This window comes from Hyperoodon ampullatus, assembly GCF_949752795.1.
Source record: "Hyperoodon ampullatus genome assembly, chromosome: 3".
Lineage (NCBI taxonomy): Eukaryota > Metazoa > Chordata > Mammalia > Artiodactyla > Ziphiidae > Hyperoodon > Hyperoodon ampullatus.
Window position 1 is genome coordinate 149,504,152 of NC_136916.1, and position 17,610 is coordinate 149,521,761.

The 17,610-nt window shown below is 42.5% G+C and overlaps 1 protein-coding gene across 8 annotated transcripts in view; it reads left to right on the forward strand.

The window, feature by feature from the left end:
- The window catches only part of SIPA1L1 (signal induced proliferation associated 1 like 1), a gene marked incomplete at its 5' end in the record, with an annotated part of 138,339 nt that extends 121,117 nt beyond the window's left edge, over positions 1 to 17,222 (forward strand). For 4 of the 8 annotated variants that reach the window (XM_079700217.1, XM_079700220.1, XM_079700222.1 and 1 more), the window contains 4 exons: positions 10,953 to 11,099; positions 13,414 to 13,528; positions 16,138 to 16,219; positions 16,887 to 17,222. In XM_079700217.1, the coding sequence (XP_079556343.1) occupies positions 10,953 to 11,099; positions 13,414 to 13,528; positions 16,138 to 16,219; positions 16,887 to 17,030 (488 nt within the window). In that variant the 3' untranslated portion in view covers positions 17,031 to 17,222. Of the gene's footprint in view, positions 1 to 10,952; positions 11,100 to 13,413; positions 13,541 to 16,089; positions 16,220 to 16,886 lie in introns of all 8 variants that reach the window. The other 4 variants (XM_079700216.1, XM_079700219.1, XM_079700221.1 and 1 more) reach the window with 3 other exon arrangements.
- Positions 17,223 to 17,610: the final 388 nt, after the last annotated feature.

Below are 17,610 nucleotides of genomic sequence, written 5' to 3' on the forward strand. Positions count from 1 at the left end.
AACCACCAGTCTGTTCTCTGTATCTATGAGCTCAATTTTTTTTTTTTTTAGATTTCACATATAAGTGAGATAGATCATACAGAATTTGTCTTTCTCTGACATTTTTCAATTAGCACAGTGCCCTCAAGGTCCAGCCGTGTTGTTGCAAATGGCAACATTTCATTCTTTTTTTTAATTAATTTGTATTGGAGCATAGTTAATTTACAATGTTGGGTTAGTTTCTGCTGTACAGCAAAGTGAATCAATTCTACATATACATATATCCACTCTTTTTTAGATTATTTTCCCATATAGGTCATTACAGAGTATTGGATAGAGTTCCCCATGCTATACAGTAGGTTCTTAGTAGTTATCTATTTTATATATAGTAGTGTGTACACGTCAATCCCAATCTCCCAATTTATCCCTCCTCTTCCTTTCCCCCCTGGTAATCATAAGTTTGTTTTCTACATCTATGACTCTAAATTTTCATTCCTTTTTATGGCAGAATAATATTCCACTGTGTCTGTGTCCACATTTTCTTTATCCATTCATCCATCAGTGGACACTAAGGTGGCTTCCATGTCTTGGCTATTGTAAATATGCTGCAGTGAACATGGGGGTGCACATGTCTTTTTGAGTTAGTGTTTTCTATTTCCTTCATTAAATACCCAGCAGAATTGGTGGATCATATGGTAATTCTATTTTTAATTTTTTGAGGACCCTCCATACTGTTTTCCATAGTGGTTGCACCAATTTACATTCCCATAAACAGTGCACAAGGGCTCCCTTTTCTCTACATTCTCACCAACAATTGTTATTTGTTGTCTTTTTGATAATAGCCATTCAACAGTTATGAGATAACATCTCAGTAGGTTTCAATTTGCATTTCCTGGATGATGAGTGATGTTGACTATCTTTCCATATACCTGTTGGCCATCTGTATGTCTTCTTTGGGAACACGTCTATTCAAATCTTCTACCTATTTTTTACTCGGATTGTTTGCTTTTTTGCTATTGAGTTGTATGAGTTCTTTACATATTTTGGATATTAACCCCTTATCAGATATGTGATTTGCAAATATCTTCTCCTATTCGGTAGGTAGCCTTTTCATTTTTTTGATGGTTTCCTTTGCTGCGCAGAAGCTTTCTAGTTTGATGTAGTACCACTTGTTTATTTTTCCTTTTGTTGCTTTTGGTGTCAGAACCAAAAAATCATCACCGAGACTGATGTCAAGGAGCTTACCATGTATGTTTTCTTCTAGGATTTTTATGGTTTCAGGTCTTACATTCAAGTCTTTAATCCATTATGAGTTAACTTTTGCATATGGTGTAAAATAGTGGTCCACATTCATTCTTTTGCATGTAGCTGTCCAGTTTTCCCAACACCATTTATTAAAAAGATAGTCCTTTCCCCATTGTATATTCTTGCCTCCTTTGTCATAAATTTATTGGTCATATATATGTGGGTTTATTTCTGGGCTCTCTATTCTGTTCCATTGATCTATGTGTCTATTTTTTTTTTTTTAATTAATTAATTTATTTATTTATTTTTGGCTGCGTTGGGTCTTTGTTTCTGTGCGAGGGTTTTCTCCAGTTGCGGGGAGCAGGGGCCACTCTTCATTGCGGTGCGTGGGCCTCTCACTGTCGTGGCCTCTCTTGCTGCGGAGCACAGGCTCCAGATGCGCAGGCTCAGTAGTTGTGGCTCACGGGCCTAGTTGCTCTGCGGCATGTGGGATCTTCCCAGACCAGGGCTCGAACCCGTGTCCCCTGCATTGGCAGGAAGATTCCCAACCACTGCGCCACCAGGGAAGCCCAAATGTGTCTATTTTTATGCCAATACCATACTGGGGTTTTTTTGTTTTTTGTTTTTTGTTTTTTTTACCATACTGTTTTATTGTACCTCTGTAATAAAATTTGAAATCAGGAAGCATGATGCCTCCAGTTTTTTGGTTCTTCTCAACACTGATTTGGCTATTCAGGGTCTCTTGTGGTTCCATACAAATTTTAGGATTGTTTATTCTATTTCTGTAAAATATGCCATGGGAATTTTGATAGGGATTGCTTTGAATATGTTGATTGCTTCGGTGGTATGGGCATTTTAACAGTATTCTTCTAATCCGTGAGCATTGAATGTCTTTTCATTTATTTGTGTCTTTGTCAGTTTTTTCATTAATGTCTTGTATTTTTCAGTGTACAGGTCTTTTACCTCCTTGGTTAAATTTACTCCTAGGTGTTTTATTCTTTTTTTTTTTTTGCGGTACGCGGGCCTCTCACTGTTGTGGCCTCTCCCGTTGCAGAGCACAGGCTCCGGACGCACAGGCTCAGCGGCCATGGCTCACGGGCCCAGCCGCTCCACGGCATGTGGGATCTACCCGCACCGCGGCATGAACCCGTGTCCCCTGCATCGGCAGGCAGACTCTCAACCACTGCGCCACCAGGGAAGCCCCTATTCTTTTTCGTAGATGGGATTTTCTTAATAATATCCTTTTGATAGCTTCTTGTTAGTGAATAGAAACAACAGGTTTTTTTGTATTGATTGTGTGTCTTACAACTTTCCTGAATTCTTTGATTAGTTCTAATAGTTTTTTGGTGGAGTCTTTAAGGTTTTCTATATATGATATGTTATCTGCAAATAGTGACAGTTTTACTCCCTTTCTGATTTGAATGCTTTTTATTTATTTTTCTTGCCTAACTGCTCTGGGTAGGACTTCCAATACTATGTTGAATAAAAGTGGTGAGAGGGGGCATCTTGTCTTGTTCCTGACCTTAGAGCTTTCAGCTTTTCAAAGTTGAGTGTGGCATCACCTGTGGGCTTGTGATATATGGTTTTTATTATGATGAAGTGTGTTCCCTGTATACCCACTTTGTTCAGAGTTTTTATCATAAATGGATGTTAAAAATGTAAAATGCTTTTTCTGCATCTATTGAGATGATCATATGATTTTTATATTTCATTTTGTTAATGTGGTTTATCACATTGATGAACCATCCTTACATCCCTGGAATGAAACCCACTTGAACATGGTATATGATCCTCTTAACATATTGTTGAATTAGGTTTGCTAATATTTTGTTGAGGAGTTTTGCATCCATGCTTTTAGGGATATTGGCCTATAATTTTCTTTTCTTGTGGCATCCTTGTCTGGTTTCTATATCAGGGTAATGCTGGCCTCGTAAAATGTGTTTGGAAGTGTTCCCTCCTCTTCTATTTTTTTGGAAGAGTTTGAGAAAGAATGGTATTAAATCTCCTTTGAATGTTTGGTAGAATTCATCAGTAAAGCTGTCTGAGTCCTGACTTTCATTGTTGAGAGATTTATGATTACTGATTCCATCTCCTTACTAGTAATTCGTCTGTTCAGATCTTCTATTTCTTCATGATTCAGTCTTGGTAGGTTGTGTGTTCCATTTCTTTGAAGTTGTCCAGTTTGTTGGATATGACTGTTTATAGTAGTATCTTACGATCCCTTGTATTTCTGTGGTATCAGATGTAACATCTCCTCTTTGATTTCTGATTTTGAGTCCTCTCTTTTTTTTCCTGAGTGTAGCTAAAGGTTTATCAATTTCGTTTATTTTTTTTCAAAGAACCAGCTCTTAGTTTCATTGACCTTTTCTGTTCTGTTTTTAGTCGGTCATTTATTTTGTTCTGATTTTTTTTTTTTTTTTTTTGTGGTACGCGGGCCTCTCAGTTTTGTGGCCTCTCCCGTTGTGGAGCACAGGCTCCAGACGCGCAGGCTCAGCGGCCATGGCTCACGGGACCAGCCGCTCCACGGCATGTGGGATCTTCCTGGACCGGGGCACAAACCCGTGTCCCCTTCATCGGCAGGCAGACTCTCAACCACTGCGCCACCACGGAAGCCCCTGCTCTGATCTTTGTTATTTCCTTCCTTCTACTAACTGTGGGCTTCAATTCTTCTTCTTTTCCTAGTTTCTTGAGAGGTAAAATTTGGTTTTTTGAGATCATTCTCATTTCTTGATGTAGGCATTTATTGTTATGAACTTCCCTCTTAGAATTGCTTTTGCTGCATCCCATAATTTGGTATGTTGTATTTCCATTTTCAGTTGTCTCAAAGTATTTTTTAAGTTTCTCTTGCTTTCTTCTTAGACCCATCAGTTGTTCAGTAGCATGTTGTTTGTTTAATCTCTACCTATTTGTGAATTTTCCAGTTTTCTCCTGTAATCAATTTCTGGTACATACCACTGTGGTCAGAAGAGATGTTTGGTATGGTTTTAATCTTTTTAAATTTAGTAAGACTTGCTATGGCCTAACATATGGTCTATCCTGGAGAATATTCCATATGCACCTGAGAAGAATGTGCATTCTGTTGCTTTTGAATGGAATGTTCTGTATTTCTGTTAAGACCATCAGTCTAACATGTCATTTAAGGCCAATGGTCCTTTATTGTTTTTTTGTCTGGGTGATCTATCATTTGTTGAAAGTGGTGTATTAAAGTCCCCTGTTGTTGTTGTATTCCTGTCTATTCTCCATTGAGGTCTATTAATATTTGCTTTATATCTTTAGGTGCTCCTAGGTTATGTGCACAAATATTTACAAATGTTATATTCTGTTGTTGAATGACCATTTTAGTATTATGTCATGATCTTTGTCTCTTACTACAGTCTTTGTCTTAAAGTCTATTTCATCTGATATAAGTATAGCTACCCCAGCTTTCTTCTGGTTTCCTTTTGCATGAAATATCTTTTTCCATCCCTTTGTGTGTGTCCTTACATGTGAAGTGAATCTCTTGAAGCAGCAATTAGATATATATTTTTTATCCAATCACTCTAGGTCTTTTAATTGAAGAATTTAGTTTGTTTACATTTAAAGTAATTATCGATAACTATGTACTTTTACTGTTCTGTTGTTTTCTGGATGCCTGTAGTTCCTCTGACCCTTTCTTCTTCTTTACTGTCTTCCTTTGTGGTTTGATGACTTTCTTTAGTGGCATGCTTTGGTTTCTTTCTCTTTATCTTTTGTGTATATACTATAGAGTTTTGCTTTGTGGTTACCATGAGGCTTACTTAAAACAACTTATAACAGTCTGTTTTAAGTTGAGAACAACTTAAATTTGAACACATTCTAAAGCTCTAACTTTTACTCCCCACCCCATTTCATGTTTTTACATAAAATTTACATCTTTTTATCTTGCGTATCCCTTAACTTATTATAGTTATAGTTATTTTTACTACTTTTGTCTTTTAACCTTCATACTAGCTTTACAAGTGGTCAGTTCACCACCTTTAGTATATATTTTCCTTTTCCAGTGAGATACACACTTTAATATGTTTTCTTATTACTAATTAGCACTCTTTCTCTCTGCTTAAAGAAGTCCCTTTAACAATTCTTGTAAGACCAGTGTAGTAATGAACTTCCTTAGCTTTTGCTTATCTGAAAAACTGTTATTTCTCCTTCAATTCTGAATTGACAGCTTTGCCAGGTAGAGTATTCTTTGTTGGCAGTTTTTTCCTTTCATCACTTTGAATATATCATGCTGCTCCACTCTGTCTTGCAAAGTTCCTCCTGAAAAATGTGCTGATAGTCTAACGGGGGGTTCCCTTCTATGTAACAAGTTGTTCTTTTCTTCCTGCTTTTAAGATTCCCTCTTTTTTTTTAATTAATTAATTTATTTATTTTTGGTTAGGTTGATTTTTTGTTGCTGCATGCGGGCTTTCTCTAGTTGTGGTGCACGGGCTTCTCATTATGGCTTCTCTTGCTGCAGAGCACGGCCTCTAGGCGCACGGGCTTCAGTGGTTGTGGCTCGCAGGCTCAGTAGTTGTGGCACACGGGCTTAGTTGCTCTGCGGCATGTGGGATCTTCCCAGACCAGGGCTCAAACCCGTGTCCCCTGCATTGGCAGGCAGATTCTTAACCACTGTATCACCAGGGAAGTCCCTCTCCTTCTCTTTAACTGTTGGCCTTTTAATTATGTGTTTTGGTGTGGTTTTCTTCAGGTTCATCTTTTTTGGAACTCTCTGGACTTCATGGATCTAGATATCTGTTTCCTTCCCCTGGTTAGGGAAGTTTTCAGCCATTATTTCTTCAAATAAGTTTTCTTCCCTTTCTCTCTTCTCCTCCTGGGACCCCTATAATGTGAATGTTGGTCCGCTTGATGTTGCCCCATATGTCCCTTAAGCTTTCTTCACTGTTTTTCATTCTTTTTTCTTTTTGCCTCTGTGATTGACTGAATTCCTCTACCCTGTTAGACTTCACCGATCCTTTCTTCTGCTTCATCTAGTCTGATGTTGAGCCCCTCTAGTGTATTTTTCAGTTCAGTTACTGTATTCTTCAGCTCTGTGACTTCTGTTTGGTACTCTCTTTTACATTCTGTGTCTTTGTTGAAGTTCTCACTGTGTTCATCCTTTCTTCTCTCAAGCTTCGTGAACATCTTTATGGCCATCATTTTTAACTCTTTATGTGGTAAGTTACTTATCTTCATTTCATTGAGAATTTTTCCTGAGATTTTTCTTGTGTTTTTCATTTGGAACATTTTCCTTTGTTTCTTCATCTTCCTTGATGCTGTGTTTGTTTCTACATATTAGGTAAAACAGCCACCTCTCCCAGCTTTGATGGAGTGGCCTCATGTAGAAGATGAACCGTGTCTTCCTACCCTGCCCTAGCTCTTGGTTGTCTCTCAAACTTTTGTGATTGTCCAAGCAGCCTAGTTTATTTTTAAGAGCCTCCAGTAGCTGAGGGTTTGACAAGACCTGTCAGTGTCTCCAAGGGTTGGATCTCAGTCATCACTTAGATCTCAGTCATCACTTAGATTGGAAACCAGAATCTCAGGCAGCAGCTTTTAAAGTATGCACATATGTACAGTCCTATGGGACCACAAGTATAAGCACCACCCCACCACCACCACCACCAGTGACCTGGAGGTGTCTGCCGGGTGACAGTCATAAGTACTGGGGCACCAGATGTATGTATAAGCGCCTTTCTGGAGATGCCTATGAGCTGGAGTGAGGCAGATGGAGAAGACAAAGATTGGGTCCACTGGCCTCTGTTCCCTGAGAGCACCTTGTAGGCCTCTAAATGTGCCAAAACAGAAGGCTATGCCTGTGGCAGTGCCCTGGGGTTGGCGGAGGGGGGGGAGCCTGCCAAGAACTGCCTCTTCAGGTGTTAGAGTCCCATGGGACCCAGAAACATGAGCTCCTCTTGGGCTCCAGAGCCAGACGATCAAGGGGCAGCCACTGTGCAGCAGCCACAAAACTGGGGCACCTGATGTGGTAAAAGCTCTCCTTTGGGATGCTTGTTAAAAATAGAGATTTCCAGACCTCACCCAAGACCTGCGGAATTTGAATACAAAAGTGTGGTTTGTATTGTATTTTTACCAAACATCCCAGCTGCTGTTAGGATTGGGCACATTTGGCTAACACCAGATTAGTTATTTCTTAGAGAATTTTATCCACTGGCTTCCCTGAGCCACACCATTGTTCTGTCTTTCCCAGCTGTGAGACTGTTAGCTGTGGTGTCGGCCACTCACTTGTTGACTCATTCATTCACTGAGTGAGTATTATTTAGGAAAAGGCTTATTGATGACGGGCACTTCCGTATTCTTCCCTTTGATTCATAAATGCCTTGTTCTTCCATCACCTTACTTGATCCCAGTTTTATTAAGGGCCATATTCGGGGACCAAAAAAAATTGCTTTTTTTCTTTTTCCTCTGTCCAACTCCATTCCATTCTGCAGCTACCTTCCCACTATTGCCCAGCACAGCAGATACCTATTGTGGAACCTGTGTGCCTGCTTATTATACATATGGCTGTAACCCCACCTCCCTTCTGCCCTTTTTCCTTCAGGGAATTCTGCAGCTTTTTCTCTCTCTATGTCCATTTATACCCAATTTCTTTTCCTTCTGCTGCTTCTCTGAAGCAGTGTTTTCTTTAAATCTCCCTGCCTCTTTTCTGAGTTTTCAACCCACTCCCATGACTGTTCCTCCATCATCTCCATCCTGCTTCCTACACAGCTCCCTTCTCCCCTTCTCCCCTGTGGCAGACATCACTCAAGAATCACATCAGCTTCCCCCTCCTCCCTCTTTATAAGAGGTCCAACTATGGCTTGAACCTGATTTCTCTTTGCTCTAAAAGGTCACTGTCTATGAACCAAAGTTGACACATGAAATGACCACTTTTTACCATCTGGACTCTAGAAACCACCTCCTAGTCGTGCCCTAAATAGTAGCCTTTTTTCCTCCGCTTCTCTCCCTACATTGGGACCACTCTCCCTGCACTCCATTCTTCTTACAACTTCCTGCCTACCTTGAATGTTTCTTTCACTTCCCCATTTTTTTTAACCTTTATAGGGATAAAAATAAACCCTCTGTGAAAGCCTCTCTGCATGGGTCATGTCACAGTAGGCCCTGCCTCCTGGAAGCTCACATACTAAGAGAACAGCCTGGAAATCTCCCCTCACACCTTCCCTGTGAAGCCTGTGGCTGAAGGCCTGGCACTGAGGAAGGGAAGGAGCGGGCCACCCTCTCCCAGCTCCTTCCATCACCTCTTCTTGCTTTCCTAAAAGTCAGGCAGCAGCCACAGTGATCCCACACCCTAAACTGAGCAGTCCTTGGTGGGCTGATCCCTACGCCTTGGCCTCGTTGGTGTGACCACCACTGAGATACTGAGATGTGTTTGGGGAATGGGCGACTTCTTTTTTTCCAAGTGGAAATTTGGGCCCCAGAGATAAAAGGGCAGAAGGGTTGTGTGTAACACAGAAAATTGTCTGTTCCAAAGAATCTGAAAAAGAAAAAAAAAAAAAATATATATATATATATATATATATGTATGTATGTACTGAATCACTTTGCTGTACATCAGAAACTAACACAACATTGTAAATCATTCCAACTACTTACCCTTGGTGGGAGCAAGTTTAAATACAACTGAGCCTTGAATATCAGGCAACATTTGTTGATTTCCATTTACTCATAATTTTGCTAATGTTAAGCACATTAATAACTAGTAACTGCACTTCAGACCAGTTCTTTATGTAATTTGAAAGGGAAAGCAAGCACTAAATGTACTCTGGTTTATAGGCTATCATAATTGACAAAACTTTTTAATTCATTGTACACAGTTCTTTCCAGAGTCGCTTAGAGATTTTAACTGAGAAGTTCACGTTCAGCTTTGTGTTTGCATGAGTTTTAGTGTTACAGTCACATTGTGCGGGTGACCCTTCTCATGGAGGCACATGCTCTGCTCTCGTTTCTGCCCCAGCTGATGCCCCATTGAGAGCATCTTCATTTCCTGAGCTACGTTTCCCTCTCTCCTCCACCTATATGAACCTGAGCGGTAGCAGCACGCCCTCCACTGCACAGAGGGGCTCATTTCACCCATTCCTCCCGTCCCCAGGATAAGCAGAGATTAGCTGTTACTATAGTGTAATATTTGTATTTTTAAAAATTGTCACCTTAGAAGGGGCTTGGGATGTTGGGCTGCTGTAAATCGAAAACTGTACAGGTTTCTGGCAACTGACTATACTGCTGAACTGAATGAATAAGCATTTTCAGAACTCTAATGGAAAACTGATGAATTCATAAAAGTGCTAACAAAAGATCAAGATAAAAAAAATTAATTACATGGGACTGAGTGAACTGATGAGGATGATTATAATTTTTGTGACTTTCTGTTTGAATTAAAAAAAAAACCAAAATGATCTTCCCAATGAACAAAGTTTACTACATCACTTCCCAGCTGAGTATCTCTCAGTGTCTTTTTGTCCTCATTGGAAGTACGATTCTTGTTGTGCTGGTAAACGTTTAACAATCAGCTCCTGGAAGGAGGCAAAGGCCCTGACTTGCAGCACTTGCCAGTTATTGTGGTGTAGATATACTCCTACCTCAGCTGATTTCAGGTTACCAAAGTGATGTCACTGAAAGCAAACTGGGAAGCGATGTATACAGATACACTACTGTATAGAGTTTCCACCATATAGATACCTCCACAACATAGAAAATAGCAAAAAAAAAAGTAATCAACCAGTGATGAGTCTTGAGTACCATCTTTTAAAAATATGATTTATTTAGTCGTAAGTTTACATAATTGAATTTTTTTAAGTGTTTTTGATGTGGACCATTTTTTTTTGTCTTTCTACATTTTTACTCTTAAGATTATAACCCTGTAAACTCATTTATCAACTATCTTCCTTTTCTATATTATTCTTGGCACTCAACTAAGACTGCTGAAGTCTATCGTACTTTGTATTTTTACATTCTCAAATAAGAACTTACGATTATAAGATGTGCGTTAAAAAAACAAAAAATAGAAAACTGATGCCAAGAGTTGCTTAGCGTGTCCTTGGGAAGGAGGAGGATGCCAACACCAGTTAACCTATGTTAACTCTGCTGGGTGACCCAGCACTCACTCCCACGTGCTCTTATTTGGTCCTCACACCACCCTGGATACATCCAACTGCAGAAACCAGTGGGCCGTTCCTGGGATACAAGACAGACATGGGCCAGGGATGTCCCTCACCAGTCCCAGGGATGCAGGGAGTCCACATGGAGGGCAGTCAGAACCCAGGTTCCAGTGCAGATAAAAATAAGCTTTATTATCCCCTCAAACAAGCATCACCAAGCCTCCCTGGCCTGGCTGCAAAACCCACCTGTCTTGAAGTAGGTCCCTTCACCCCAGCCTGAATCTCTCGACTCTGCGAGGAAACCTGAGGAGCTGCCCTGGGTCCCACTGTAGACAAGCAGCTCCTGCCAAAGCAGACACATTGCCTCGGTGCAGGATGGACTTTTCCAAGACTCACCCCACTAGAAATGGGACAGTGGGAGGTTATACAAAAGTGAATTAAGGTTGGAGGAAGTCAATTCCCAGTTCCACTCAGCTTTAGAATGACCACTAATGGCCTGTTAGACTAGAAACTGATTCCAGGTAACAAATGACTTACAAATATATTGTAACAGAAAATGGGTAAAACTTTGAGTGGTTCTCCTGTGGGCATGAGAAGCATCTTATCTCTTGTCCCTTCCTGCAGGAGAGTTCTCGGCCTCGGACAGCTCCCTCAATGACATCCAGGACACCCAGAGGACGCCCATGCCCGACCCCGGCCTAATGCCCCTGCCCGACGCTGCTGCGGATTTGGATTGGTCCAACCTGGTGGATGCTGCCAAGGCATATGAGGGTGAGTCTGCTGATGATCCAGGCTGGGCCACACTGAGGTCGTGTAAGTGCTCTGGACACACTGACAACACGCACATTTTACCATCACAGCCAGAAACCAGTTGAGCTAACAGTTCTTGAGCACTTGGTAGGGGCCCCCACTGTCAGATTTAATCAGGTGGAACCCAGTGTTTCCTCTACATAGGAATTCATCACACGGATGCCTCGCCTCCCTGTATCTAAGAAGGGCAGAGTGCAGGGGAATCCCAACTGTCACTTGACTGAAAACAGCACGTGTCCAGGAGAGTTTTTTATCACGTCGTGAAGACGTCATTGCTCAGCGCACAGTTGGATCTGTTAGGATGCTTGTCCTGCTTGGCCCGGCCCCAGGCTCCTCCCTCTGCTCTTCTCACTCATCTCTCGGTTGTGTGGTAGCAGGTGTGCTTTCTTCCTGCTTCGTTCCTACGTCAACCCACTGGCTGTGTACTTGCGTTAAGCCAGTGGTCCTTAAATGCAGGCCCTTAGACTAGTGCTGACCTGCTCTGCTGAAATAGAAAAAAACTAAAAGTATTGCTGTGTGTGTTGACATGAGGTTGTCATAGGTCTTTTTTTGATAGATTGGCTCTGAGGTTGCCCTTCCCGGTTTTTTTTTTTTTTTTTGCGGTACACGGGCCTCTCACTGTTGTGGCCTCTCCCGTTGCGGAGTACAGGCTCCGGACGCACAGGCCCAGCAGCCATGGCTCACAGGCCCAGCCACTCCACAGCATGTGGGATCCTCCCAGACCGGGGCACGAACCCGTGTCCCCTGCATCGGCAGGCGGACTCTCAACCACTGCGCCACCAGGGAAGCCCCCTTCCCGATTTTTTGATGCTAAAATGGTCTTTGTAAATTGATGGTGCTAGCAGATGATTGGTTTTGAGTTTTTGTTTTATTGCCCTTACTTGGAAGGATTGAAAGTTGCTCTTCAGTCAAGTTCCAGTTTTGGGGGAGCCAATTGCCTAGGCCATGGAATTCAGAAGTCAGACAACCACAGAGCAGTGAACAGTGAATCCCCATTTTAGCTGATGGCAATTCCCCAGGACTAACTTGATTGTAAATTTCAATGTGTTGGTCACTCTCCTTCATATAAAATCACAGTTTTGTTTTTTGTTTTAATTTTTATTGGAGTATAGTTGATTTACAATGTTGTGTTAGTTTCAGGTGTACAGCAAAATGAATCAGTTCTACGTATACATATACCCATTCTTTTTTTGATTCTTTTCCCATATAGGCCATTACAGAGTATTGAGTTCCCTGTGCTATACAGTAGGTCCTTATTAGTTATCTATTTTATATATAGTAGTGTGTACATGTCAATCCCAATCTCCCAACTTATCCCTCCCCGCCTTACCCCCTGGTAACCATAAGTTTGTTTTCTACATCTGTAACTCTACTTCTGTTTTGTAGATAAGTTTATTAGTACCCTTTGTTTAGATTCCACATATAAGTGATATCACATGATATTTGTCTTTCTCTGACTTACTTCACTCACTATGACAATCTCTAGGTCCATCCGTGTTGCTGCAAAGAAGTTTTGGTTTTTCAGTGGGAGACTTTTTATTTTTAATTTGATTTTGTTTCTTGGCTCAAGCCTGAAGTCTGTGTATTTTGAAACGGAGGTGGTGTGGGCCTAGGCTAAAGCCCACCAAGGTGGCCAGGAGTCTTAGGGAAAACATACTTCAGGAAGCCTCAAGAAGCTTAGTACTAGCTCTTTACTAGCTGTTTAACGCGTTTTGTGTTGTCACTGAGTGGAAAGCATCGGTCTGGAAACTTGGCATGAGGCCTGTTTCCAGGGAAGCAATAGAATGGTACTTTTTTTTTTTTTTTTTTTTTTTTTTGCGGTACGCGGGCCTCTCACTGTTGTGGCCTCTCCCGTTGCGGAGCACAGGCTCAGCGGCCATGGCTCACGGGCCCAGCCGCTCCACGGCATGTGGGATCTTCCCGGACCGGGGCACGAACCCGTGTCCCCTGCATCGGCAGGCGGACTCTCAACCACTGCGCCACCAGGGAATTCTTCTAGAATGGTACTTTTATGAGCAAGGGAAAAGCTGGAATAGAAGTTGAGTCACAACAACTGTTTTTAAAAGAGAAATTACAATGTTACTATCCTCTTCCAGCTAAAACAGTAAAAAATTTTTCCTACAAGGGTTGGGAGGTAAGGTTTCCGATGCATTCCTGCCCCTTGATTAGATCTGACTGTGCGTGTAGGCCATTTCTTTTAGAAATGGAGGGCCCCCATAGAGAGGGCCCAGGATCCAGTTCCAAAATACTGAATGGTTTCTTCTCTCCGTTTCAGTCCAGAGAGCCTCGTTCTTTGCTGCTAGTGATGAAAACCATCGCCCTCTGAGTGCTGCATCCAACAATGACCAGCTTGAAGACCAGGCTCTGGCCCAGATGAAGTCTTACAGCAGGTTAGTCATCCAGTGGCGAGGGTACCACTCCACACCACACATCACCTCCACTAGTGACAGCAGGTGTGGGGAAGAGGCGATGGAGGCCACACGGATCAGCTGAATGAAGCTCATCACTCTGGTGCCAGACACTTCGCTTTTTGTTCGAATGCTTTGTAACCAAATACTCTAAACACCATGAAACTGTTCTTGATGGCTTAAAAGTCATCATTATGAATATTCATTATTATTTAATGCCGTAGTACATTTATTTATGTCCTCGGGGTTTATTAGGTAAGGTAAGAGAAATCATTTGTGCTGAATATCCTTGGACTCCTATGCGTTTAGTCCTTGAGTCTGGCTTTTGAGTCTGTCAGTTTTGAAGCTGTCAGTTGGTCATGCTTGTAAATGTGCCTGCATCTTAGCAGCTCCCAGCGTTTTGCTTCAGACCTACATTAGAACTGGGTCACCAGGATAGGTAAGATTTATGTAAACTAAGAAGTTTAAAAAAAAGCAGTAGCTGAGTTAAGGGTAGGGACTCTGACTTTTCCATTTCCCCCTCAGTTTCAAATGGTGAGGTTATTGGATAAATGTGTGATGTTCTTATATATTAAAGCATCCCAACAGTCAGCCGTGGACACATAGCAAGCCCTCCCGAATGGAGAATAATTTCATCAATTTGAAATCTCTTAAAACCTTTTGATGATGGATAAGAATCCATGTATCTAGAAAACTTGGTCAGAAACAGCCAGTAACAGGAAGAGTGAGGTTGGCATAGGTTTGCACAGATAGACCGGCGACTTGTGCTTGAAGACTTCTGAAGCATGTCTGTAAGGAAACCCTCTTCAAGAGGAAGTATAAGAGCAATGGATCGTTTGTTGTGAGTGTAACAGATGCTGCATTTATCCTATTGTTGGGACAGTTGGGGAAGGAAAGAGGCAGTTAGTTTGGCTGTTGAGAACTTTTTTAAAAATTGCAGAGTCGAGGGGAGAGCCCCCAATGTCCCTTTTTAGGACGAAGAGAAGTCTGAGTGAGCAAAGACTGTTCTCCTGAGAAAGGATTATTAAGCGGTTCCTAAATCTTTGTAGAAGCTTAAGATGAGGATGACGATTGGGTCTTTGTTCGGTGTGGATGAGCAAATGCAAATGGAGTTAAATAGGTTCTTAAAGATTATCAGTGCACTCACAGTCACAGAATTCATTTTGCAGACCTTCAGAAATCAAGATACGCCACAGAGTTACTGACAGCCTGCAGTGGCTGCGTCAGCCCTGCCAGGAGCGGGGACTGTGGACTCAGCGCCTTGTGAAGGACAGCCCTGCCCCCATCCCCAGCCTCAGTGTTTTCTGTTCAACACCACTCTTATTCTGTCACATCTTTGGCCTTCAACCCATCCAAACCTGACCTGCTTGTGAGGTGCTGTGGATTGCAGCTGACCACGTCCCTTTTAAAATCCATTCACTGTCAGCTTTTAATTGGTCATCCTGTCTTTCTTAGAAGTGAGATGGTCATTATCATTCCATTTTATTTACAGCCTTGTGACACTCCATGCCCCTGTGGGCTTGCTGTAGACCTAGAATTAGCAGAAGACGTTGACACAGCTTATTTTAGGTCAGGAATTCCAACTTGAACTTTGATGTCTCAAGTAAAGAATACCTTTCATTTCATGATGCCAAGAGTTCAGAGTCACCACCTCTTCCCCTTGACCCCTGGAAAGAGGCAGCTGCCAGTTGGCTCCATGGAAACCTTCAGATTCTTGGTTGTGTGAGGCTGAGGTTGTGTTTCCGGCTAGAACTCACCTGGAAACTTTTGGAGCTTGAATTCAAGTAGAGGGGAGTCTGGGAGGGAGAGCTGACAGGTCTTGAGCCCCTGCCGAGCTGTGTCATCGGTCCCGCTGGTTACAGCTGGTTACGTGGCCTTCTCGTCCTCTAACTCCCCTTCCTTTTGATGCGCCATTGGCGTGGCCTTTTTAGCACTTAAATGAAATGGGAGAAAATAAGAAAATTTTGGGCCGTAGGGTTTGCTGATCATAATAGCGAAGAGCTTAAGACATTAAGGTTGGACTGACAAGCTTCTGAAAGATGTAGCCTTATTTTTTTAATAGTTGAAGATATTTAAACTAGTCTAAGTTAAGACGTGGGCCCTATGACTTAGTTGCCACTGGGTGAGTGGCCACAGGCTTTACTTACTTGGGTTGCCCCAAGGTAGAGCCTGCCCTAACCCTCCCCCAGCCAACATGCTGCACACACAGAGGAGTAACTAACTCTCCTCTTCTTAAAGCCTCTAAAGAGATACTCATTTCACTGTTTGACAGTTGTGTCTGCCAGAAAGTTCTTCTTGTGCTGCCAAAGAGACCATTTTCACTTATTGTCCTATATTCTTTTGTCACAAAGATGCAGCATCTTTAGCAAAGGAAGCCATTGATTGGCTGTAGTTCACACTTGTATTACCTTTTGTTAAGACTGCCATTTTCCGTTTTAAAATGAAAATGCACGGTTGGGTCACCATACTGAGTAATTTGATATTGAAAACCATTTTGTAAATTCAGGCGCCTCCTTAAAAAAAAAAATGCCAAACAAAGCCAGCCATGGAGGCTCCTGCCAGCAAGGTCTTTTGTTTCTTGTTCCCAGCAGTAAAAATTCCTCTCCCACTCTGGCTTCTAAAGTGGACCAGCTGGAAGGTATGCTGAAGTTGCTTCGAGAAGATCTGAAGAAGGTAAACCATATTCTCAAAGCAGGTTACCCAGTCCACGCAAGCTGCCCTTGAACTGTGAGAGTCCTTTGTCAGCAGTGTTTGTTAGTGGAATAAGATGTGGGCGTTTTCCCTACTTTCTCCGTACACATTTAGGGAGCTGCTTAGAGCTTGGTTCCCACTGACACACATAGTGCAAGAAAGCTTTCATTGTCACACGCACAGGAAAAGCGTTCCCTTCTTTGTGATCGCCTTTAGACCTCAGCCAGCCCTCTCCCAGCCTCCCGACCCCTGGTCCATAGCCCAGACCCACGTGTCCTCACTGCTCTTCAGGCTCTTGCACCAAAAGTAGATGCTGTTTGTTTCTTGAGTGGCTTTATATTAACATAGAAGCCCCCAGAACAATCGTCTAAAATGTAAGACAGCCCTTAATTCCTTACAACTTAACAAAGACATTAAACTATGCAGTCAGGTATTTACATTCCAAAATCAGCCTGTAGCGGACGCCGCTGGAAGTCCCGTTGCCTGGGTGAGAGCATCTTAAGGCCCAGCACCAGGCCCCATAGACAGCTGTGTAGTGGAGTGAAGGAGGGAAGTGGGTGAAGGGCTCACACAGATCCACGGCCACTCCTAGCGGCTGGGCAGGGTGAGGCCACCCTCTTAGTCCTTTCCTGCTCTGCTCGCCTCCCAGGAAAAAGAAGACAAAGCTCACCTTCAGGCAGAGGTTCAGCACTTGCGAGAGGACAACCTGAGGCTGCAGGAGGAATCCCAGAACGCCTCCGACAAGCTGAAGAAGTTCACGGAGTGGGTCTTCAACACCATCGACATGAGCTAGGCCGGGAGGGGGGCGCAGGGGCGCGCGCCCCTCGGTGCCGCCATTGAAGGCATCCTCCGAGCTCCTGCCCCAGCTCCCGACTTTGCCCCCTTTAGGGGAGTGCACAACACAACAATCGCAGATCAACAATCATTATCTGCCTTTTGTAGAAAAGAAAAAGATAAATAAAAATTTTAAAAAGTAAAATAAAAGTTTAACTGCTAAAATGTGAATGTCTTTATTTTTTTGCACAATATCTTTATCTGTTATGTATTTAAAAAGAAACTGGGCCTAGGACCAGGGTTCCCCCCACTGGCCCATCTGCCTCTATTTCCATCAGCTCTTTCTTATCTATTTCAGGTAACCCAAGCTTTCCCTCAGTATCCTGACAAATGTCATTATTCCTAGGAAGACAATAAAGTTTTTAAAAACTGTTTATTTGGGGAGGGGGATTTCCTTACCTTCGTTCCTAAAATGCCTGGGGAGGGAGGTGCTTTGAGAAAATGCCTACCTCCCTCGAATGGCTTGTGCATGAGCTAGTGATGTCTGTCCCTATCTTACAGAGAGATGAGCAGGATCGGGGTTACTTGACAATAACAAA